This window comes from Camelina sativa, chromosome 12, assembly GCF_030686135.1.
Source record: "Camelina sativa cultivar CO46 ecotype springtype chromosome 12, ASM3068613v1".
In the NCBI taxonomy this organism is placed as follows: Eukaryota; Viridiplantae; Streptophyta; class Magnoliopsida; order Brassicales; family Brassicaceae; genus Camelina; species Camelina sativa.
In genome coordinates this window covers 3,228,908-3,252,176 of record NC_141891.1, presented here as the reverse complement: position 1 = coordinate 3,252,176, position 23,269 = coordinate 3,228,908, and the positions used below count along the sequence as shown (strand labels likewise).

At 35.9% G+C, this 23,269-nt stretch overlaps 6 protein-coding genes and 1 long non-coding RNA gene across 11 annotated transcripts; 2 read left to right on the top strand and 5 right to left on the bottom strand.

Moving 5' to 3' along the window:
• Positions 1-16: 16 nt before the first annotated feature.
• LOC104729916 (BRASSINOSTEROID INSENSITIVE 1-associated receptor kinase 1) lies at positions 17-4,488 on the bottom strand. Its single transcript, XM_010448941.3, has 11 exons — positions 3,891-4,488; positions 3,499-3,631; positions 3,341-3,412; positions 3,040-3,183; positions 2,270-2,341; positions 2,093-2,164; positions 1,936-2,012; positions 1,714-1,845; positions 1,296-1,637; positions 699-1,093; positions 17-599 (listed from the first exon to the last, which is right to left on the bottom strand). The coding sequence occupies exons 1-11, from the start codon at positions 3,970-3,972 to the stop codon at positions 276-278; spliced, it is 1,845 nt and encodes a 614-aa protein (XP_010447243.1). The 5' UTR covers positions 3,973-4,488; the 3' UTR covers positions 17-275.
• Positions 4,489-5,239: 751 nt separating this feature from the next.
• On the top strand, positions 5,240-8,702 carry LOC104729915 (putative polygalacturonase). Of its 2 annotated transcripts, XM_010448939.3 has the most exons (6): positions 5,240-5,462; positions 5,624-6,047; positions 6,814-6,934; positions 7,327-7,501; positions 7,599-7,669; positions 7,827-8,702. In XM_010448939.3, exons 2-6 carry the CDS (start codon positions 5,625-5,627, stop codon positions 8,462-8,464), a joined length of 1,428 nt encoding a protein of 475 aa, XP_010447241.2. In that variant the 5' UTR covers positions 5,240-5,462; position 5,624; the 3' UTR covers positions 8,465-8,702. The 2 variants fall into 2 exon arrangements, with proteins under 2 accessions (XP_010447241.2, XP_087335334.1); XM_087479208.1 differs by having other exon boundaries at positions 5,276-6,047.
• Positions 8,703-9,920: 1,218 nt separating this feature from the next.
• LOC104729914 (transcription factor MYB54-like) lies at positions 9,921-11,459 on the bottom strand. Its single transcript, XM_010448938.2, has 2 exons — positions 11,080-11,459; positions 9,921-10,970 (listed from the first exon to the last, which is right to left on the bottom strand). Exons 1-2 carry the CDS (start codon positions 11,255-11,257, stop codon positions 10,378-10,380), a joined length of 771 nt encoding a protein of 256 aa, XP_010447240.1. The 5' UTR covers positions 11,258-11,459; the 3' UTR covers positions 9,921-10,377.
• An 824-nt stretch (positions 11,460-12,283) lies between these two features.
• Positions 12,284-14,227, bottom strand: LOC104729913 (ABC transporter I family member 10). The gene is made up of 5 exons (XM_010448937.3): positions 13,831-14,227; positions 13,503-13,589; positions 13,051-13,179; positions 12,836-12,958; positions 12,284-12,650 (listed from the first exon to the last, which is right to left on the bottom strand). Exons 1-5 carry the CDS (start codon positions 14,113-14,115, stop codon positions 12,438-12,440), a joined length of 837 nt encoding a protein of 278 aa, XP_010447239.1. The 5' UTR covers positions 14,116-14,227; the 3' UTR covers positions 12,284-12,437.
• Positions 14,228-14,853: 626 nt separating this feature from the next.
• On the top strand, positions 14,854-15,502 carry LOC147930133 (uncharacterized). Its single transcript, XR_015574996.1, has 2 exons — positions 14,854-14,983; positions 15,080-15,502. It is a non-coding gene; the product is annotated as an uncharacterized LOC147930133 (long non-coding RNA).
• Positions 15,503-17,656: 2,154 nt separating this feature from the next.
• On the bottom strand, positions 17,657-18,336 carry LOC104729912 (uncharacterized). The gene is made up of 2 exons (XM_010448936.3): positions 18,065-18,336; positions 17,657-17,963 (listed from the first exon to the last, which is right to left on the bottom strand). The coding sequence occupies exons 1-2, from the start codon at positions 18,221-18,223 to the stop codon at positions 17,820-17,822; spliced, it is 303 nt and encodes a 100-aa protein (XP_010447238.1). The 5' UTR covers positions 18,224-18,336; the 3' UTR covers positions 17,657-17,819.
• Positions 18,337-20,299: 1,963 nt separating this feature from the next.
• Positions 20,300-23,244, bottom strand: LOC104729911 (histone deacetylase 14, chloroplastic). Of its 4 annotated transcripts, none has more exons than XR_015574995.1 (9): positions 23,010-23,244; positions 22,673-22,893; positions 22,487-22,561; positions 21,890-21,991; positions 21,655-21,726; positions 21,499-21,575; positions 21,164-21,415; positions 20,874-21,055; positions 20,300-20,775 (listed from the first exon to the last, which is right to left on the bottom strand). XR_015574995.1 is itself a non-coding variant. In XM_010448935.3 (9 exons), the coding sequence occupies exons 1-9, from the start codon at positions 23,164-23,166 to the stop codon at positions 20,475-20,477; spliced, it is 1,419 nt and encodes a 472-aa protein (XP_010447237.2). In that variant the 5' UTR covers positions 23,167-23,244; the 3' UTR covers positions 20,300-20,474. The 4 variants fall into 4 exon arrangements, 3 of the variants coding, with proteins under 3 accessions (XP_010447237.2, XP_087335331.1, XP_087335332.1); XM_010448935.3 differs by having other exon boundaries at positions 21,519-21,575; XM_087479205.1 differs by having other exon boundaries at positions 21,519-21,575; positions 21,655-21,731; positions 23,010-23,148.
• Between the last annotated feature and the right edge of the window lie 25 nt (positions 23,245-23,269).

Genomic DNA, 23,269 nt, shown 5'->3' with positions numbered 1-23,269 from the left:
GACCTGACGCAGGGGGTCAAGAACAGTTAATGAGATACAAATGTGAATCAAGAAGTTACAACAATTGTCAAGTAACTTTAATGACATGTGTTTGGGTTTTTAGCTTTCAACAACATTCAAATCCCTTTTTCATATAACACTTACAAACCCAATCTGATCCTCATGTATTCACTTAAGAACCAATAATAATATGCAGAAGGAGAAACTAAAACCCTCAATAAATACACCCAAAAAGAAAAAGAAAAAAAGACAGAGAAAGCATCCGTGGTCGAATCCTATCTTGGACCCGAGGGGTATTCGTTTTCGATCTGGGAAGTGGAATCGCCAATGATCCAGCCAGACACGGCTGGATGATGCGTTGGGTAGTTGAAATCTTGTCTGAACATTTCCTCCTTTTGCCATTCTTCCCATCTCTCAGCTAAACCATCTCCTTCAAGCATTCTTACAACTTCAGACATTTTGGGTCTTTCCATTGGTGAACTCTGAGTGCAGAGCAGAGCCACTTGGATTAGTTGCTCCACTTCTTCGTCTATGTAATTACCCTGAAGATCAACATCTACTAGTGCTTCCAACTTCTTCTCTTTTAACAACCCTTTCACCTGTTGGATGGTACCAAACAAACACTCCTAGTTAACACAAAGAGAGAAGCAACACACATCATTAAAGTATACAAGTGGGAAACACATATGTTTATATACCCAGTCTAGTAGCATGACATCATCGTCATTCGCAAGGCGAGCAAGATCAAAAGCCCTTTGTCCAGTGATGAGCTCAAGAAGCATGACTCCATACCCGAACACATCTGTTTTCTCTGATGATTTCCCTGTAGAAAGATACTCAGGGGCAATATGACCAATTGTACCACGCACTGCAGTTGTCACATGTGTGTCTTTGTAGTCCATGAGTTTTGCGAGTCCAAAGTCACCAACCACTGCTTCAAACTCTTCGTCCAACAATATATTTGCAGCTTTCACATCTCGATGAATGATCTTTGGGTCGCAATGATCATGTAAATATGCAAGCCCCCTTGCTGATCCCAACGCAATACGCTGTCTCTTTGGCCAATCAAGTGGTGGCTGGGACTCAGGCCGTTCTACAGAGAAGACAAAACATAAGATTACTACATATTTAACGATCAACTTAAAACCAGTTTCCCTTGTCAGTCAACTTAGCAGAGCTATATCTACTATGGTAACCCCAACTAAGAAGAGAGCATTTAGGTTAAAAAAAACAACATTGCAAAGATATATTGCAGTAACTGGAAGACAAAGAAAAGAGCAAAAGATGAGAGATACCTCTTAAACAAGAGGCAACACTTCCATTCGCCATGTAGGGATAAACAAGTAATCTTTCGGTTGGAGTCATGCAAAATCCACGAAGCCGAAGCAAGTTTCTATGAACCGCCATACTGATCATCTCAACCTCAGTTTGGAACTGCAGTTCACCACCTTGGGTACGCTCCTCTTTCAGCCTTTTAACCGCCACTAAAGTACCATCGGCTAGCCGTCCTTTATAAACTTTACCAAAACCACCTCTACCCAGTATGTTCTTGTTGCTAAAATTATCTGAAGCAACTTGTAGTTCACGCAATGAAAACCTCTTGAGTTGTCCTAAATGAACCTCTGGGTCCTCTTCAGCTGCAAAACACGGTAAGAAAAAAAAATCAGCTATTGATGTCTCAATAAGAAAACACACAATGCAAGCTTCGCTAACCTGGTACATCAAAGAAGTGGTCCTGTGGTTTCTTCCTTCGCCACCAAGCAAGTGCAATGGCCGGAACAGCAAATAGAAGTGCAGCACCAGCAGCAACTCCTCCCGCAATTGCTCCAGTAATTCTATTACTCCCTGCAAGTATAATATGAAGAATTTCTTTCTTAGTACATAACAGATCGGCCTTATAAGTACCAATTCAAAGACATATACAAAATGACAAACCTGCAGGTGATGGCGGTGTAGGGGAGATAGGAGGCGGTGGAGATGCAGGAAGGGGTTTCAACTTGGTGTTGGCAAAACTGCAGACAACTTTCAAATAATTAATTCATTATTTTCTGACCTCCCCACCAAGATTTAAAATAGGAGAAAGAAGCAAAACCTGATAGGTGTGAAAAGTGAGAAGGAACCGTTAACAGGAATATCTCCAGTGAGAGGATTGTTCGAAAGATCCCTGCATTTCAAGATGATATCAGTTTTCTGACTTAATGCCAAGATTGGCCAAAACAATAATCAGAAACTTGACAAAGGAATTTGAGAGAGACAAAGTTACACTCACAGAACTTGCAGCGTCGAGACAGCAGTCAAAGACCTTGGGATCTCTCCAGATAAGCTATTGTTATTGAGACGCCTAATCACCAATAGCAAACGACCATGTCACGAATAAGTGGATACATATTAACCAGTAATGAGTTTATACTGACGAACGTAGAGCAAAAATATACATGAAAATAGACGTTGTTCGAAAATCTAATGAGCCTCTTAATACTACAGATGCGTTAACTCTCTAGATTTACAGAGCACTTACAAAATAATCACACTAACAGGATTTAATGCTTAAAGCCTAAGGCAGAAAATTAATCTTTGATAGAACGTCATCCTTCCAGAAGCATATCGGTTTCATACAAATTAAGCAAGTCAATAAACTTCCGTTGACGATCACAAAAGTGACAGACGAGTCCAACCAAACAGACAGCCACTCTGAATTCGGAACATCTTCCTGCTCCAGTGGGATTAAGTGAGTACAAGGATATCTGTAACTATAACGTTCTGATTCCATTTAAAAGATCTCCAGAGCATCAAAATAGACCATATGGTACAACATCCTAATTCCTAGCCTCCTAGAGAAGAGAACCAACATCTTTTCATTTAGTAAAAATAACTTAGCATCTATGTGGCCACACTACTTTCTGACTCCGGTAAATGTAACAACACATTGTACGAATAGCTTTTTAGGGAAGACAAACACGATCAAGAAAACTGAAGACGATAATTAGGCTGCTTATTAAGAACGTATTAAAAGAAGAGAGGTTAAATAAGGGAGCATACAAGAAACGGAGTTTCTTAAGCCGGCCGAGAGTTGATGGGATAGGACCGCTTAAATTGTTCAAGTAAAGATCCAAGCTCACCAATTCCGTCAAACTTCCAAGCTGCTCAGGGATTGTCCCAGTAATGTTATTGCTATAAAGCTCCCTGTCATTACACGTCTCTAACATTAATTTGTATAACTACTTCACCACTAATATATGATAATGCAAAATTATACAGTTATATGGAACACTTTCACATTTTTTACCACAATACACCAAAAGCTAAAAGCCGAGTTTTTTTGTAAGAAGAGAAGACTTACAAGTACTGCAAGTTTGGAAGCTGACCAAGTTGCATGACGAGCTGTCCAGACAGATTCGCATTCCCAAGGTCACTGAGCAAAACATAGGAAATTCTGAGTAGATGCGAAGAGCCAAAAACATCATGGGGCTACTAAACTATATAGAGAAAGAAACTTACACACGTGTAACACTATTGTCACTATTACAAGTAACATGAAACCATGTACATGGAGTAACAAGAGTAGCATCCCAACTTTGAAGCACCTTGTTAGGGTCGGCTAAACTGTTTTTCAATGCACTGAGAGCATCACCTACAATTAACCAAAGCCAAAAAAAAAAAGAAAACTCAAATTACTATCAACCTTCGCAATCATCAAGGGTCACAACAATATAACTCAAGAGCTGCAAAACAAGTAGCTTAAGTTAAAGTGTCCTCCTTTTAGGCTAGAACAAGTTATCACAAGGATCCAGTAATGTAATCTTAACCTAATAAAACTATGTAAACCAGCCAAATTCGCAGTAGTCAACAAGAATGAAATATAAAAGAGAAATGAGGAAAAAGGGGGAAACCTTCGGCGTTGCCCGCAGCTCTGAGAACCAAATCCAAAACCAAAATCAGCCAAAAGAAGCCAGGAATCAATCTTCGTTCCATTATATCCAAGTTGTTCCACAGATTAACCAACAAAAAACCCTAAAATACTACTTCACCGATATAAACATCAGAGAAAGATCCATCATTGTTTTTTCACACACCCCTCGAAAAAAGAAAGGATCTTTACATCCCAGATTAAGCCTACTACTACCACACAGAAAAGGAAACCCCAAGAATAAGAGAAAAGCCCTCAACGCGTATTCACCCGTTGACTTAATTTGAAGAAGAGAAAAAAAGAAAAACCAAATCGAAGGGAAATTAGAAAAAAAAAAAAAAAAAAAAAAAACGGAAGCTAGATTTTCCGATATTGAAACGCCGAGATCGCTGACCGTTGACTCAAGAGAGAGGAAAAGCCCAGTTTTGAGAAAACGAAAGAGGAAGAGGAAGGTGAAGAAGAAGATATTGATATTCCTGGAAAAATAAAATACTATTAAAAAAAAATAACAGAGATGAGCAAGGAAGACGAAAAATTTGTTGAATAGAAAAAAAGATTAAGACAACAAACAAAAAAAAGGTTCTTAATTTACTGGGGGGGTTGAGTTGAGTAGTTTGGTCTCTCTACAGTGAAAATTAAAAGGGAAAAGTAAGAAACGAGAAAACGACAAAGTGATGATGACGTGGAGCATTTTCAAAAGCTTATTTTTAAGCTAGTCAAAGTCAAAGACGCACGACTTCATTCGGAATCATGTTTGTTATGTTATAGTATGTTCTTTCCCTTCATGTATCCATCATCCATCCATGGGTTATGATGATAGTGATGTACCATCATCAGACACTTAATTTTTATCGGCCCATCTCAGTTTTCCTTTCTCTTTCATTTTGGGCTTCTATTGTTATTTGGGCTTTGATCAAACTAGTCCATTTCTTTCAAACAAATGAAACAAAATGGGACTTGTTGAAAATGTTAGATTTTATGGAGATTTGAAAGAATATATATATATATATATATATATTAGGATAGAAAAGATTGATTTTTCTTTCTTCATTCCATGATATAATTACAAAAAAAAGAAAGAAAAAAGTTGACATTCTTGTTTCATATAAAGAAGGGTATATATATATATATATATATATATAGGTTACTATCATCAAACATCAACCAATAAAAGAAATTTAAAATAAGTTGAAAATAATCACATACGGACATGAAACTGTGTGTGGTTTTGCCAGCAATTAAAAATACGGACACATTACCTAGTTTTGTCATAAAAAAACAAAACAAACAACCAGTCACAACACTACAAGAAGACCTATTTTAAAGGCCCATAGATTAAAACTTAAAAAGACTTCCAAAATCTGACAGAGATTGTGTAATAATAACACCTCACAATCGTATCCCCGTGATGAATCCATCCATCATCATATATAAATTATTTCTCAAGATTTTCACTTTTCTCCTTCCTTACCTTTGGCTTTTGGCCCTTCACATGCACACCTTGTGTCTGTGTATACACATTTTCCTTTTTTGCTTTTATTACATCTTATTAGAGGTAAGGTATCTATCTATTACATCTAATTTAATCATTGCGCACACATGCAAATTCTTCTCGCCAACTATCAAAAAGTTATACTTTAGTGTTCTTCTGTTCGTAATCATCTGTGTTCTTCATGGGCTATTAATAAGTTCCTCTGTTTCGCAAAAAAAAAACAGAATGGAATCGGAGAAGAAGCCCACCACGGTATTGAGCGCAATTACAAGACCATCGTGGGCGTTTCTTCTCCTTGTTTTCACCGTCTTAGCCATTCTCTCTCTCCAAATCTCTTCCAATTCTTTCTTACCTCTCTGGATCCCGACTTCTTCTCAATATGACCCGGTTTCCTGCTCCGGGTTTTTTAACCACGACCCGTCTCCCAACCGGATCGTCATGTCGATCACCGATTTCGGCGGCGTCGGAGATGGTAAAACGTCGAACACGGCTGCTTTCCGTCGCGCCGTTGGGCACCTTGCAGGTTTTGCGGCGGAGGGTGGTGTCCAGCTCAATGTCCCAAAAGGCACGTGGCTCTCTGGAAGCTTCAACCTTACTAGCAATTTCACGCTCTTTCTCGAACACGGCGCTGTGATTTTGGGATCCAAGGTACCATTTTTTAAAAAAAAAATTATATTTACAATTCTATAACACAACATTGATAAAGTTTTCGTTTTTATGTTGTTGTTGTTGTTGTTTGGTTCTGAACAGCTTAAAGAGTATTCAATTCGTTAATGTTTCTGTTGAGCATTTGATGATTGATCTGTGATAATCCAGAATTGGGGTTTTGTGATTGATTTTTGATTAAATGGTTCATAAAGTAGCACTATTGATTACACTAATCACGGCCAGTGGTTAAAATGGACCCACCATGGTTTGATACACCAAACAAAAGCTGTTATTTTTCTGAGTGGAAATCTTGTTGATTATAAATGGATGGACTAGTTGAAATCAATAATCACTGTTTTGCATGACTGGAAAGGACCGTAGGACTTGTTTAAAATGAAGGAATGTGCTTATTATGTCAGTCAATAGTAGCTGTAAATAAAAATTAAAGTCTGGGGAGAAGTGAAAGAAACCATTTTTTTTATATAATTAGATTCCAAGAAAGTTTAGATGTATAGACAACTTTTGTCTGAAGCATGTTCATGTACAAATTAGATCTAATCAGATTACTTGTGTTGTCTCTTCTTATATATTAAACTAAATTACTCCTTGGTTTTGCTGTCAAGTTTTGATTTTGTTTAAAAATTTGTCTGCTAGTGTGTATTAGCACATTTTCATGTGTACTAATACAGATACTTTCTCTGCTTCTTTTTCATTCTTATTTATACGTTGTATTACAATTTTTTTGTGTGGGATTATGGTTTGATAGGACATAGACGAATGGCCAATAATAGAGCCATTGCCTTCTTATGGAAGAGGGAGAGAGAGACCTGGTGGTAGACACATTAGCCTCATTCATGGAGATAATCTCACAAATGTTGTCATTACAGGTATTTTGCTCTTTCATCGTCGCCTGTGCACTTATTATATTTGTTTATCACTAGCTGGAGGAGCTTCTTGTGTGGCCTGTTGGGTTTTATTGAACAATGTGGCCTGCTTTCTTTGCTTTGTTAAGATTATTAACTTCAATGTCTCTCATTCTTTGACATGAATTAAAATTCTAGTATCCAATCCAAATTATAAGTATTTGGTGTTTGCTTAATGCTTCTAAATTGTTGGTAATCTGATTAGCATCAGCAATAAGTAAGTAGATACAGAGACAGTTTGAGAAAAGGATGATTTCAGATTTTTTTTTGGGTCTCACTGTTTTTGGGGTTTTATGGTTTAGAAGAGTTTGGAGTTATCTAGATTTAACTTCTTGGCTTTTGGAAAAATTCTGCAGGAGAAAATGGGACAATAGATGGACAGGGGAAAATGTGGTGGGAGTTATGGTGGAACAGAACATTGGTGCATACAAGAGGCCATCTTATTGAGCTCAAGAACTCTCATAACATACTCATCTCTAACCTCACTTTGCTCAATTCTCCTTTCTGGACAGTCCATCCTGTTTATTGCAGGTTCTTAGTTACTTCCAACTATTTTTCATGCGTTTATGCTGCTGTGTCACACAAGTGTGCATGGTTCGTTGACACCCCTGGAACTTTTGTTTTGCAGTAATGTTGTTATTAGAAATATGACTATCCTTGCTCCGATGAATGCTCCTAACACCGATGGTATAGATCCAGGTACATAATCTCTACTCTGTATTACCCTTTTATCTTGTGTAAATCACCCTTGCTTAGGCCTTGGTTGTATCAAATGGCAAACTCTGTGTGCGTTTTAGGCGTAAATTAGTATTTGAAACGATTAAAGCCTATCTTATATCTCTGAATAATATTGCAGACTCTAGCACCAATGTCTGCATTGAGGACTGTTACATCGAAAGTGGTGATGACCTTGTAGCTGTAAAGAGCGGTTGGGACCAGTATGGAATGGCTGTGGCACGTCCAAGTTCAAACATTGTAATCCGAAGGATCTCTGGTACTACTCGCACATGTTCAGGAGTTGGAATAGGAAGTGAGATGTCTGGTGGGATTTTTAACATAACCGTCGAAGATATACACGTTTGGGATTCTGCAGCTGGGCTCCGTATAAAAACAGATAAAGGAAGAGGCGGGTACATTTCGAACATCACCTTTAATAATGTGTTATTGGAGAAAGTAAAAGTTCCAATCAGATTCAGTAGTGGTTCAAACGATCACTCGGACGACAAATGGGATCCGAAAGCTCTTCCTAGAGTAAAAGGGATTTATATTAGCAATGTTGTGAGTCTGAATTCAAGAAAGGCCCCAATGTTGCTAGGTGTTGAAGGCACGTCGTTTCAAGACATATGTTTGAGAAATGTTACGCTTCTCGGGTTACCGCAGACCGAGAAATGGAAATGCAAAGATGTTTCAGGCTACGCTAGTGGCGTATTTCCTCTGTCATGTCCACAGTTGTTGCAAAAGAAAGGTTCAGTATCTCAGTGTGTTCATAGATGAGTTTTTTTTGAGATTTATTGAGAATTTCCATGTGATGATGATAGAAGAGGCCATGAGTTTGAGCAATGTTTTTTTTGGGGCGAAGAGTCATGGTCACTTTGATAAATGTCATCTTGGTTATTCCTTTTTAACACGATTTTTTGGTTCTTGTTTTGTGAATCTTGATTCTTTTTATACATACACATTGTGTAACGAAATATACTTTGAATTATTCCATAAAGATTTTGCTTATTCATTATTGTTACCGTGATTGTCATTGTCTTCCACGGAGCGTTTGTATTTCACCCACTACAAAAAGAATTGCGTTTAGGTGCATGAAAGCGTCGTCGTAGGTCAATGAGTTTGTTTTTCGACATAACGTAAAGAGTTAGTCTTGGAATGATTATTTCAAGCCATTGTTTTGTGCGTTTAAGAACAGTCAAATGAATTCTCTTTCTGTTATGTAAATTTGATAAATTAACCATTTGCAAAATGTTCAGATCTTTGAATGAATATGTATAGTTAATATAATCATTTTACAATTGGCAATATATTTAAAAAATTGGTAAATTATCTAAAATAATTTTGATGGTCGACAATAATCCCCATGCTACAGTTCATCATATTTGGTTGAAAAATTGTCGGTGGCATTATTTAATTTCACCAATTACAACAAGATGATTTCTTTGTTTATTATAATATGTCAAATACATGTGATTTTCCATCGTAACAGGTTACATACGAGACCTTATAAACTTCTCATTTCTGCAAATACGTACGTCTCCCAATGTCCATGCATATTGTATTTTCTTCATTTTCGCAAATCACATTTAAAAAAAAATCGAATAAAAATGAAATACCAAAATCGTAAGTTTAACGAGTCTGACGTACACTGCAGAGTAACAATGAAAAGAATGAGGCGATATCCTTTTAAGCTCAGCCTAATTAATTTAAGATTCAGCTTGTTAACTGTTATAACACCCTAAATATATTCGTCGTGGTCGAGGAATAGGGTATTAGCTCGATAGACGACACAAGCTTAATCGTGATGCAATTGGTTAAACTTGAAAAGAAAAGCTTCTTATAATTAACACCGGAAACAAACAAAAGAATTATAAAAATGTATTGTTTATTTGATTCACAGGTAGATACATGACTAGATTAGCTTTAAAAGATATGTAACCAGGTATATGTCTCCCTCAGATATTATTGAATACAGCTAACTTGCATAATTTTATGCTAATTGTGTAGGCTATATATTATATATTATACTAATTTAGCAGTCGACAAAACTAGATGACCGCAGCGAATATCTATATATATATATATATTGGTTTTTAGCACGTCCGTAAAACAATAGCAGACAAGAAATTGATTTATCCTTTTGCCCAACACCATGCAAGTGTTTGTGTAGTTTTTTATTTTAAAAAAAACAAACAAAATTGTTATTATTTGTGTTGTGACGGTCTAATGTAACTAACGCACTAAAAATTTCATATTATATAACATATGCATTCTGATACAAGCTCTCATATAGATTCAAGTTTCACCACGTCCAATACATTAATTAGCGATTTGCTAATTAGTCTCATGTATGTAACTCTACACCCTATAGGCCCATATACCTATTTGTTACATGATTCTGTTACATGATGCCTATACATATTTGTTATTTGATTCTGTATAAAACAGCAAACCATGCAATATACAAACACCCATATATATACGTACCAATGTAAGTGCATGTAATACACATATACCTATACATATATACACCTAATTAAGTATATGATATAGATTTGATGAATGGATGAAAAACGAGAGTTGTAATTGATAGAAGATCAATATGAGAGTTTAAGGAAGCAAAAGGCTGAAAATGATAGCTAACCCCTACTGATATAAACCTTAAAATCTCTAAGGTGTGATATAACAACCTAAGAAGTTAATCCGACACCAAGAAAATCAATGAAAGTAACATTGTTCTTCCCAACATCATTTTCCTTAGATGGTCCATCTTCACCTGAAGTCTTGTTATTATCTGGTGTTGCTTCGTGAAATGTGTGATTGTGATGATCTACCAACTCTTTCGACGTTCTCCTCTCAAGAAAAACTTCGTGGCGGACATTAGAGACTGATGAAGATCCAAATTGATCATTTCCAGGGGATGGAACAAAAGAGCAAGGCCAGAGACCGCGTCTCTTATCCTTTTGATACCTCCATAGCCCAAACTGGGATCTATTAAGCCTTGTAACACTAGAACTAGGGCTCAAAACATTATGCCAAGTTTGGCTTAACGTAGAAGTAGCCGTGGAAGATAAGTTTTCGCGTTTGCGTCTAGCCATGATGACATGAAAATGGTTTTTGACGGAGTTGTCGGTCCTCCCAGGGAACAGTCGAGCTATGGAGGCCCAACGATTACCCTGGATCCGATGAGCTTTAAGAAGTCTCTCTTCTTCTTCCTCGGTGAAAGGTTTCTTGGTGATGTTTGGATCAAGTTGGTTGTACCATCTCAATCTACAGCTTTTCCCTATGAATCCATATATCACTCAGTTATATATAAAACACATAGATCTACTACAAACGATACATATATATAAATATATTTGGGTAATATATCAAAAAATATGAATTATTACCTGATCTTCCATAGAGATGTTGAGCAATAAAATTCCAGTTCTTGGGACCGTACTGTTCCACGAGTTGCCGGAGATTGTCGTCTTCAACAGGTCTCCAGTGACCTCTCTGGCAACTCGGCTTCTTATTATTATCAAAACTGTTGCTTCCTCTAGACATTTCCATGGATGCTATCTCCATCTCCACCTATATCAAACCAAGCAATTGTTGAAGAAAGAGGTATAGATAAAATAGTCTAAGGTGAAATGATAAAAAGGATGAAAAATAATACAAAGAAGAAGAAAAAAAAAAAGGAATAAAAAAGAGAGGGTTGGTCTTGGTTCTCTTCTCTTCTCTAGGGTTATGGATGATAAGTCACTTTTATTCTTTTTACAAGACACCCTAATCTTTTATGTAATATAATTATTATACTCATCCAAACAAAAACTCTTTTAAAATACCAAATTTACTTCGTTTTACTAGTTCTTAATTAGTCTTACACTATAGATTTGTACGTACTATACCAACATCAGCCTAATTACGTACTTATGTACGTTCTCTATACATGCTTATATATTTATATTCTCACCCTTTTTTTTGTAGAGAATATTAACTCTGGTAAGCAATTTCTAAAAATATTTTATATGACTGACTTCGCGATGTATATGCATCTTACGAGGTAAGATATTAACCGTTTTCAAGAAAAGCTAGTGATGTTGATGATTTTGAACTCAAACAGCCATACTAGCTACATTAGTTTGGAACCAACTTTATTCTTATTGTTTTCCATTGCATCCCACCTACCTAATTGTTCGTTTTTTTCGGAGAAGCAACGATTATAAATAAACAAAGGACAAGTCTTGAATATGTATATACACAAACATGACACATATATTTATAGCAGCCATCACCTTTGGTTGCTGTAAATAGACATGTTACTATACCTCTACAAGTTAAGCAAATAAGCATAATATAATATTTTTGTTACACTAAGGTGCGGCTGATAAAACATGATCATAGATGGTGTTATTTTAATATCATCGGATTCGTGCAATGATATGAAGACATATTTTGTTGTGCGTATTTCACTTTGACGAAGTATAGTCAAAAAAGGTGGCACACATAATTTAGACGACTTTCTTTATTTTCCCTTCGGAAAACAGAGTTTACTAGTATTCAACTCACGTCTAAACATATCGTCTTCGCTCTAACCTGAGAATCAATGAAGATTCAAAACCCAAAATTTAGGCTTTAACTACAATAGAACTATATGATCACAATAGTTTACAAAATTCTTAGCAAATCTCGACTTCTTTCATTGCCTCTTTATATGCTTTCACTTTTTTTCGATTAAGAAAGAAAAATTCTGTAACAGAAGAAGTTATGAACCAATTTGATCAATGTACAGGGATTGTTTGGCCTTAATGAAATCTGAGATGGTGGCTGCGTCACCATGCCTGATCACTCTCCCGTTCTCCATATACACAGCTCCATCCGCATACTCCAGCTCCTCTAACCGATGTGTCACCCATAATGCCGTCACATCTCCTTTCTTTGCATTTATCAGATCTTTCACAGCTTTGATCACACCCATCTGCAGAACAGAACAAAAAACCCCGAGAAAACAATACACATCGATTCAGAGAAGCTCAACACAAGTTACTCACTTCCAATGTCTACCATACAACAAGATCAAATTAGCTGATGTTATAATATTCTAATTACAGAAGGGTAGTCTAACAGTATTACTAGTGTTTTTTAACAAGCATTTTGTCTTACCTGGTCAGACTCATCTAGGAAAGTTGTGAGCTCATCCAACAATAGCACTTTGCAAGACTCAGCTAAAGCACCAGCAATGGCAACTCTTTGTTTCTGACCACCACTAAGAGTTTGAATCGGTCTCTAGAAACAATACCAGAATAAAAAAATATTTCTTAAATGGAACTAGCACACATAGAGATAACTTACTGTTATGCAGTTCAATATAAGCCTACCTGCATATAATCACGCATACCAACTGCATCCAAAGCTTTAATCACTCTAGACTTAACTTCTTCCTGATCCATGTCATGATACTTGCCAAGACCGAATGCCACATCAGCTTCTACTGTAGGCATAACTACCTGTGATGAAAAAGAAGGTGTTCAAATGTGGCCAGAATGAGCGTAATTATCTTAGCAAATCCAATTTTTACTAACTGATCTGCCTTAGCAGTGGCAACAAATTGATTCTTTCTAACGTTATTAACAAAAACTAGAAACATTGCTTTATTTTCAAACAAATTAAGGGTTTGGATCAAGACTGTATGTAATAAGGAAAAAAGGAAGCTTAACCACAAAGCAACTCAACCATAAAACAAAAATACAAATCAAAGATGGAGATAAAAGTATGATCCTTTACCATCTAAACGAAACAGTAGTCACATTGCAAGAGCAACAAAACTAACCTGATGATCAGGATTCTGAAATACAAAATTCTTTGGTTTCTCCACAAAGACAGTACCGCTGGTTGGATTCACTACACCGGCTAAAATCTGTAGAGTTCCAAGCAGTTCATGAAGATTAAACACTGTATCTGGCATTTGTTAAGTATAATCTATAAAACCAACTGATAGTAACCAAGAGTGACATATAGCAAACCTAGTCTACACAGACGACTTAAGAACAGTGAGAGTTCATTAACAAAAGCTTGAGTCTTTACTCTGCAAATGCAATGATTCAAGGAAAAGAAGAGATGTAGGAAGAGAGAGAGAGAGAGAGAGAGAGGAGAAAGACCTTCAAAAGAGTAGATTTCCCACAGCCATTGGGACCAAGAATCATCCACAATTGTCCACAAGGAATTCGAAAGGAGCAATCTCGGAGAATAGGAACAGAGATCCCTTGTCTTGTACTAGCAGAGAAACAGAGATTCCGACACTCAACGGCGGCATCATCGGAGAATTTGATTCTGTAACTACCGGAAGAAGAAGAAGAAGAAGAAGAAGAAGAAACACTCGATGATATTGAGCGAAGAGGCAAGAGACGAGGAGGTGAAGCTGCAAATAAACAGTGACCACTCATTTCTCTAAAGGATTTTTCAAGAATTCGCCTTTAATTACTTGCAATTGCAGCTTTCTTCTTCTTCTTCTTCTTCCTCGCAACACCATAAAAATTACAGCTTTCTTCTTCTGGTTCGTGTATAGAACGCTCTCTCGCCTGGTTCAATCCCAGCTAATCTGGTTTTCGGTTCGATTTTTTTCGGTTTGGTTTGGTTTTGATACGGTCTAACTTTTGTCTAGAATTATACGTATTATTTTTTTTTTTTTCTTGAGAAAGTAAATTGAACGGTTTTTAAATTGTGCCAATTAAAAAAAAAAATTTAATTTGTTAAGTTCCGATTCCGATATTTTTCAAAAATATCATAGCTTAAAAAAATTACGCATAATTATAAGTGTCAAGTAAATCATAATTTTTGCATCAAAATGGTGGAAATTATGAGATTACGGTAAACTGAAGCTAGACGTTTTGATTTCATAAATTACATAATCATAAATTTTATTTCGAAACATCAATACTGGGATTTGACGCACAAAAAGTTCAACTATAAAAATCATTTATATAACAAAAAAGAAAAATTGAATTTTAGTAAGAATTATGTTTTCTTAAAATTGGAAGCTGATTCTTCTGCCGATCTTGTTGACTTGGCTCCACCCTTTAGTTATGTTTTTCTTCTCAAATTTATCGGAACAATTTATTTTTGTTGTGTGGTTAATATATACTACGACTCTACGAGTGGTGGATAAGTGACAGCAAAAGAACATAATTAGACCAAAAAAAAAAAAAAATTTATCTCCAAGCAGTAGAGATAATATTTATCAAAACATGAGGTCAACTACCTTGTTTATCTCTTCTTGTATTTTCATCTGTTTGATTCTAATCCATATTGAAGGTACAGCAGTAGTATGTTATTTATACAAAATTAATCTATTGTATTACTATATATTCTATAAGCTAAAAATTTGTTTTGGTTGATAAAAAAATTTAGATGTGGAAGTGGAAGCAGCTGGAGCACCTCCCCAAGACTGTTGGGATCTCTCATCACATTTCCTGGAAAATGTGGTTCTCATCTCATGGTAAGAAGAAATGCTTTAAAGAAATGGAAGCTAAAATGAAACAACGTTTTCTTCAATGCACATGTAAGAACTTGGAAGATGAACCCAAACTTAACCACCTACGGATGAACATGACTGCATTTGTCAAAGAGAGAATCCCTACGTACGAATGTAATATGTCCGACCTTAGATATTTTAGAAATATATATCAGCCATCATACTATAAAAAGTTACTTGTCGATGAATTAATTGATAAGAAAACTACGAACGTATGTTTTTTGGTGTTGGATGTTGACACATTCCAAAACTTCTTTTGTATAATCAATATCAGTAATGTAAGAATAAAATTTGCTGCTTTTGACTGTTCAAATCTATATGTAGAATTTCCCTTCAAAAGGCCTTTACCATCTTTTGTATTTTCCATTTTAAGTTTAAACTCATTTTGGTTGTTTAGTAAATGTTTTATTCCATTTTTCATTTTTGCATGACAGTTACGTATATACGTTGCTTCAAGTTCTAATGCTTTAAGTTTAATCTTCTCACATTCTAATTTTTCCATCACATGCAAAAGACAAATAACAATTTTTAGACCTTGTCTTACTGGTGCCACTATCGATTTTGGCTTTAGATATTGAGATAATGTATTAAGATTCAAGGCTTTTGATATCATATTGTTGGTTTGTAACTCAATATAAGCCCTACTAAGCCCATGAGATCAAAACAAAATAAGTTCTCGCATCAAAAATATTGACTAGGATCAACCGATCAAATATAAATTACGCTTTCAGATAAACTTTAAGATGATGTATGTATATCGTAAATTAAAATATTTTCAACAGTACTGATGATGACTTGAGAAAAATATATACGCTTCAATATTCAAATATTTATAGGTCTTAAAGAGTAGTAGAGGAAAACTGATAATGATAAAGATGTTGAGGTGGTTGTGTTTTTCCCCACCACAGAAAAGCCGAAATGAAGATTCGAGGAGACAAGGATGGTCCGATCTGGTAAGTTTTGGACCTTTTCCCCTAAAAATATTGTATATCACTTGAGTATTTTATTTACTTTTTTTACCTAGCTATCTGCTAGATTCGTAAGTTCAGTGAAGTTTTTGATTGGTATAAGACGAGGAGGCCGAGGCTCACATCATGAATAACATGGCGTGGGTTGGTGTTCCTGTGCAATCAACTTGTGGTCCTACGGCAGATCATGAGAGTTATTTGGGGGGTTTTGTAGCCAAAATTACATCCCTGCTAAAGGACGATGCGGTTAATAGGGTTGCTCTGTGGGGCTTAGAAGGTTCTGGAAAAACGGTCATTGCAAGCACTTTGCACACCAACATTGAGAATCCAACTTTTGCTCTACAGTTTGATTTAGTGATTTGGGTTGAATGTTGTAAAAAGTTTGACTTCAGAAGGAAACTACACCAAATCGCTCGTAGATTGACCCTTTTTTACGCAGAGGATGCACCCGACGCTGTAATAGCTGGTTTAATCTTCCGCAAGTTGCAGAAATTTTAAAACGTGTCTCTTCATCCTTGATGACGCTCAGAGTTCCATCGATCTAGATCGTTTCGGTATTCCATGGAGAAATTATCAAGGAGACAATGGGGTGAGAGTCAAAATTGTTATCACCACTAGGGACCGCGGTGTGTGCCGGAAGCTGCTAGTTGATCAAACCCTAAAACTTGACTTCCTAAGCGTTGATGATGCTTGGAAGTATTTTTGCTCCCTGGTTGGAGACAATGCTACGTCAGCCACTATTGCACCCACTGCAAATCAATTTTGTAACAAACTTCAAGGTTATCCTTTTGCCATCACTGCCGTGGGGAAACTACTAGGACGATCGAGATTACCTGCCTTCTACTGGATGTTTGCTTTGCAAAACCTAAAAAGGGCAGACCATCATGCAAGATATGTTTACTCGTGAAATCATATATGCTTCTCTAAAGTTGACATATGATTGTTTGCAAGACAAAAAGATGAAGCCATGCTTTTTATTATGTGCTTCGTATCCCATGAGTTGCGTAATCAAGGTAAAAGAGCTTGTGTGCCTTATGGTGTCAAAAGGAATCATAGAAGATCGCGAGGGTTGCCAAAACGACGGCCTTGTGTTGGTCCAAGGCTTGAAAGACGTTTTGTCTTTTAGAAGACGGTCTTGGTGATGAGACGGTTACAATGCACGCAGTGATTCACGATTTCGCCCGATGGCTTATGTCCACAAACAAAGGTAACATGCATGGGTGTATTCTACAAAACATTGAGCAAGAGGTGCAGCTAGATGATCAGTCCTCCTCTCCCATGACAAACCCGTGATGATTGCTTCTCTGTTTTGAGACTATTGTCTATTTGTCTTCGTGATCTTTTCCTTGGTTTTTTTTACATAATACTAGAGGATGTTTTGGTTTCCCATGCATGGTTGGCTGAATATAGAGTTATCTGGTTTTGATTATTATTATGGATATATCCTAGCTAGGTTTTAATGATTTAAAGATGATATATCGTAAAAAAAAAAAGTTCGATCGTACTGATAAAGATTTTTCCCTTCTATAATAAACGAAGGATTCACGGCGTATACAACATCTATATATGCTTACGGATGTACAAAAACGATTAAAGGAGTAGTAGCGGAAAGTGAAAAACGAAGAGACAAAAAAAGAGAGTTAAGAAATTAGAAAGGAGCGGTAGCAATGTCCCAACCATGAGGACTCATAAACGTCATTCTTTCGTCTTCATCATCATCATCATCATCGTCATCCTTCAAATTTATGCATTGTCCTCTTTCTTCACTAGCTCTTAAACCCTCACGCGTCTCCTGTTTTTTTTTTCCCCCACATATCATCCATTAGATAACGTTACAAAAGAAACGAGAAATTGAAGAAACTTAGAGAATTAATCAAGTAAAATAATTAATACCTTTGTGAAGATATCCATAGCTTCCTCCATTGTTTTAGTTTTCATCACAAACATAGCTTCTTCTCGAGCATTTTCTATTTGATCGAGATGCAACGTCATGGGCTCTGTCTCTATGGAAGACCTTCTCTCTAACATATTCATTCTCTTGCTTACTTCCATCTCTCGGATTTAGCTTGAAGACTAACAAAACAAGTTTTTGATGAATCTCTCTCAGTCTTTGATTGATCTGATTATATATAGAAGAAAATAGTGGATTTGTTCAGGGCGTACATATGAATCTTTTTAAAAATATCTCATGCTTTTTTATAAGAGAGAGAGAAGATGCTGAATCACGTAACGTGGCGTGGAGGGGCGGATCACGGCGGTGGATTGGGAACACGTGGCGCGTGAAGGATGGTGGTGACGACGCACGTGGCGGATTGGTTTCTAAACGAGTCAAAAGAATTCGATTTTGCATGAAGATAACGTAACGAGAGACTTCTTCTACTTCTTCGGTTCTTCCCACGATTTTTATTCTATAATATATTTTATGTTTATATTTGTTGGAGTTGGTCGGCGGGTTGAGATATTTTCGTTTCTTTGGTTTTTATAATGAAAAATAAATAAATAGAATAAGTACGTGGAAGTGGAAGTGGAAGCTTAGTTTATGTCATTTACATAGATATGACTAGGTGTGAATGTGTGATGGTCATCCGTCTTGGGCTCGTTTTAAATCGGTTGACTAGAAATATCTACCTCCCGATTTTATTATATAACCATAATCATAATCATATTTCTATTCACATAACTTAACCGTAATCAATAATGTTTGCAAATTAAAATGATACTTTTACATGATTAAGTTTAAAACGATGACAAATGGTCTAGCTATAATAACTTAACCAAAAAGGTTTACTAATTTTTACTAGTACGCATCGTACTAGTACGATCATTATGTTCTAACCACATTACTTACCATAATATTTTTAACAAACGTTGATTTGTTATTAATGATCGTCATGTTCTAGTAATTAGGGATGTATGAACTGTTGAGATACTGGATATTTTTCCACGATTGGTTGGTATAATGTTGGCCTGAGTTCCCTGATGATTTGAACCTGAGATTGGAAGCTGTGATAAGTATTAAAATATCAGGCTGCAATCCACTTAAACGAATGTCAACATCTAATACTTAACTCCAAGCGTTAGTAAAGCTTCAAATTGACAGTTGTAATGAGAAATTCATTACTATAAAACTTATTCACAGAAAAATACAACTAAAGCTTGTTAAATTTATTTCGTATAGATAAAAATAATTTTAAGTCTTCCAACTTCCAAGGCACCTCCCTTCAAAAATCATTTGTTAAACTAATGGTAGATAAAATAATTGTACAAAGATAACACAATCGTATAAGTTTAAGTCTAACAAAAAATACAAAATCGTATATTCTAGTTTGATTATGCTCAACAGGGATTATTGTAAATTATGCAACAAAGATCATATGAATATTTGAAGGCAGAAAATTATGCATATGAGAAAAGTGGATATTTTATTGTTAACAAACATCCAACGATACTGAATTTATATATGATTTTGGAAGATAATTTAATTGTTGTAACATAAATTTTATTTGTTTGGAAATTTGATAGTTCACTTTAGTAAATTTTCAAATCAATTAGTTTTAAATAAGTTGTAAGAAATGTAGATGTTAACCGTCGAAATATGAGCGCTGTTATTGTTAACTATTTTCTTTGCAATTGGTTTAAAAGAGACTAATCTAGCAAAACACACAGCAATAGATGTTTAGAGGTTACTATTTTGATTTTGATATTTTAAATTTGCCATTTTTAGTGATGCAAATATACAATTTTTTTTCTACATCAATTACATTCAACAATGTTTTTTTCTCTTCACAAAATTATATGTTTTGTTAAATAGTTTTTTCAAAATATATAGATTAAAAGCATAGAAGTTTTTCATGTATCTCTAAAATAATAAGAATATTACTGAATTTTAAAAATTGAATAAATACAATCCTTATAGTGAATACTGAAATAAATATCCAAATTTATTCTTAGTTAATTTATGTAAAAATGATATTGGTTTGTCTCGTATACCGTTTCCTTAGTTTGCATGTTCCCTTAGGATATACAATTGATTATTGTTTTATGATTATTTTATAATATTTTCTATTTAGTATTGTTAGAATTTATTCGTATTAGAATTTTAAATATACGATTTCAAAGTCAAAATTATAGAGTGGCAATATTATTCGTCATGTAGTAAAATATAAAAAGGTAATAAAAATTTATAAATTGTTTAGACAAAAACCAGATCAATTGGTGAAAATATATATAATCCCACCAGCTTTTCAAAAGAAAACATAAGTCCAGTTTAATACTAGGCAGCATGGAGAAAAGCAAAGCTTCCTTATAAGCAATGGATACTTTTGGCTCTATCAATTGCATCTCGCACCTTTCTCATTGGTTCTTCATACAAATAGGCTGGGTTATCAAACTCTGATGCCAAGCTTTCTTCTCCAAGCAATGCTCGAAACGAGTCTGTCACAGATGATGAAAGTGACTCAAGATTGTATCCTCCTTCCAAGAAAAACACACAACGTCCTCCGCACACTTCTTTCGCCAACCGCTTTATATCTTTCGCCAGTGAGTAGTATGTTCCTGTCGTGAACTGTAGATTTGCTAGTGGATCCAGGACATGAGCATCATACCTTAAGCAGACAAAGCAATAAAACAGAGGAGTAGTTGGTAAGATAATGATGTTTTGCCAATTAAAAGAGAAACGAAAAAACGTTTTACACTCACTAACCCAGCAGAGACAAGAATAAGATCTGGCTTGAACCGTTGAACACATGGAACTATGATTTCTTCAAAAGCAGTTCTCATTGCAATATCACCTGACCCTCCAGGTAGAGGTAAATTTAGAGTGGTGCCTTCACCTTTTCCTTTGCCTATGTCACTGATCTTTCCTGTTCCAGGATAGCTTCCATCCTGTGTTTTTCAGAATATAAAAATGACTTGTGTAAATCTACTCATATTTTTGTGTTATTTAATCATGATCTTAAAAACATGTTATGCAATAATGTCAGGGAGGCTTACCTGATGAGTTGACAAAAAGAATATATCAGGGTCCTCAGTAAATGCATCATTTGTACCATTCCCATGGTGAACATCAAAGTCAATTATGAAGACGCGTTTCAGACCATGTGCGAGTTGAGCGTGACGAGCTGCGATTGCCACATTTCCAAAAACGCAGAACCCCATTGGACCTTTTGGTACAGCGTGGTGTCCTGGAGGTCTTATCAATGCAAAACCAGTGGGAGGATCTGGGCTGTTTCTGGATGCTGCGATCTGAAACAAATACTCATAAAGTTACTAAGAAATCTATAACCAGTTCCAACATAATGAAACTGAAGCAATAAAAACAGACTAACATGGTGAAACGAGATATCACCACTGAATCAACTAAAGCCATTCCGGCTCCTGCTGCGATAAGTGAATCTTGGAATGTCTGGCACAGAGGGGAAGATATTTTAAGCAGGAAAGATGGTGTCATTAGAGATGTAAACCGATGAGAACAGAGCAGTTACCGTAGAAGTGGCATATGTTGGTCCAGAGCCTTCGATGAAAATTAGTCCCGAATCTGAAGCCTCATCCATTGCCTAAACTACGAATTAATGCCTTTGTTATGGTCAATATAAACTCATACATTCTTATCTGAAATCCTACTTACCTTGCTATGTTATATGTCCATGTATTGGTTGCTTATGGAATACAAAGTTGTGCAGTAAAAGCTAGCAATATAACATGAGGAAAGCAAATAACCTTCTCTAGGCCAAAGACATAAGCCCTGTCGTGAACATTTGCTATATCTTCTATACTTGCAGTCTTGAAATTTGCGAGTTCAAGAATCTGTGAGCCGCGGAACTGAAATACACAAGGAAAAAGGATTCACATATGAGAACTCATTGATCGATCCGAGATCATTTTCGGTATAAAAGAGTGACAGAGATCTTCACCATACAAAAATCAAAGTATCCAACAAAAAGAAGAAAAGAGAGGAACAATGGAAAAATGAGGCTCTAAGACACTGATTGGTGCATCAACAAAAGCTTACCAACTACATCTATCTAACATTTTTCGGAAAGAATCCACTGGGAAATATTTAGCATTTGATTCATATGAGAATATGCGCAATTCTTTAAGACTGCTGATCATATCAAATCTAATTCACCAGAAAAGTGCAAGATCAATCCTACAAAATTATCCACAAGCATTATGGTTCAAAGAGATATTTTGGTCTCCACTTTCTGAAGATTCGACTCAATATTGTAGATTACGGTTAACGAAACTTGCATAGCTATATGTGCGTAAGATAGATGGAATGTCACATGAAAAAGACAGAGATGGATTGTTTCATGCCTTAGGAGTGAGCTCATTCTTCTCAAGAGCATTAACAATGGCAGGAACTCTTGCACTGCATTCTGGATGTGATTCCTATGAGAAATGAGAGGAATCGAAAAAAAGCCAGATATTGCAAGTCAAAACCTTGTTATGCAAAAGAGAATTGAGAGAGACAAGAAACAACCAAATATTACAAGTCAAAACCTTGTTATGACCCAATGCTGCAGAAACACTATAAATGAGACGAGCATCGGCTAAATGCTGGATAGAAGGTATGAGAGGATCCTTGTCTGTACCATATGAGCAACAAATGGAAGCTCCATTGGGTTTCAGAAGATGTTTTCTCCCTAAACTCAATCCGTTTCCCAAATCGAAACCGATCCAATGATGATTCTTCCTTCTACTCCCAGAAATTTCAGCACTTCCTAAAGAGGAGCAGATAACACTAAAATTCTCATAAACCCTTTCTTCTGAGAACTATCTAGTGGATTACAAAAAAGACAAATTTTGATGGCATCGAACAAAGAAGAAGAGAAATTACCAGGAACAAAGTGAGGTCGGACGATTAGCGCCATGGACATGATAGAGGTAACTGAAGTCAACCACAAAAGAACTAAAAAGAAAACCAAAAGCTGTTCAATTTTCTTAAGTGGATAGGTTTTGTACGGTCCTACTTCCACAAGAGCGAGCACACACATGTTTGGTATGTTAAAAATAGAAAAGAATCATTGGATATACTAGTAGTGATGTTTGAAGTGCTAAGGTGCTGCATGGATCACTTGGTCATTTGGACTTCTATTT

Excerpts from the sequence above, each read along its gene's own strand:
- LOC104729916 (XM_010448941.3), bottom strand. The coding sequence starts at position 3,972 with ATGGAACGAAGATTGATTCCTGGCTTCTTTTGGCTGATTTTGGTTTTG. Across the intron at positions 2,342-3,039 it reads CTTAAGAAACTCCGTTTCTT|GCGTCTCAATAACAATAGCT; the intron begins GTATGCTCCCTT and ends ATTGGTGATTAG. Across the intron at positions 1,638-1,713 it reads CCACTTCTTTGATGTACCAG|CTGAAGAGGACCCAGAGGTT; the intron begins GTTAGCGAAGCT and ends CGTGTTTTGCAG.
- LOC104729915 (XM_087479208.1), top strand. The coding sequence starts at position 5,316 with ATGAATCCATCCATCATCATATATAAATTATTTCTCAAGATTTTCACT. Across the intron at positions 6,935-7,326 it reads CACAAATGTTGTCATTACAG|GAGAAAATGGGACAATAGAT; the intron begins GTATTTTGCTCT and ends AAAATTCTGCAG. Across the intron at positions 7,502-7,598 it reads GTCCATCCTGTTTATTGCAG|TAATGTTGTTATTAGAAATA; the intron begins GTTCTTAGTTAC and ends TTTGTTTTGCAG.
- LOC104729914 (XM_010448938.2), bottom strand. The coding sequence starts at position 11,257 with ATGGAGATAGCATCCATGGAAATGTCTAGAGGAAGCAACAGTTTTGAT. Across the intron at positions 10,971-11,079 it reads ACATCTCTATGGAAGATCAG|GGAAAAGCTGTAGATTGAGA; the intron begins GTAATAATTCAT and ends ATGGATTCATAG.
- LOC104729913 (XM_010448937.3), bottom strand. The coding sequence starts at position 14,115 with ATGAGTGGTCACTGTTTATTTGCAGCTTCACCTCCTCGTCTCTTGCCT. Across the intron at positions 13,590-13,830 it reads GGAAATCTACTCTTTTGAAG|ATTTTAGCCGGTGTAGTGAA; the intron begins GTCTTTCTCCTC and ends GGAACTCTACAG. Across the intron at positions 13,180-13,502 it reads TTCAGAATCCTGATCATCAG|GTAGTTATGCCTACAGTAGA; the intron begins GTTAGTTTTGTT and ends TTTTCATCACAG.
- LOC104729912 (XM_010448936.3), bottom strand. The coding sequence starts at position 18,223 with ATGGAAGTAAGCAAGAGAATGAATATGTTAGAGAGAAGGTCTTCCATA. Across the intron at positions 17,964-18,064 it reads CTATGGATATCTTCACAAAG|GAGACGCGTGAGGGTTTAAG; the intron begins GTATTAATTATT and ends AAAAAAAAACAG.
- LOC104729911 (XM_010448935.3), bottom strand. The coding sequence starts at position 23,166 with ATGTGTGTGCTCGCTCTTGTGGAAGTAGGACCGTACAAAACCTATCCA. Across the intron at positions 22,894-23,009 it reads CCGACCTCACTTTGTTCCTG|GAAGTGCTGAAATTTCTGGG; the intron begins GTAATTTCTCTT and ends GCTCCTCTTTAG. Across the intron at positions 21,576-21,654 it reads CAACATATGCCACTTCTACG|ACATTCCAAGATTCACTTAT; the intron begins GTAACTGCTCTG and ends CCTCTGTGCCAG.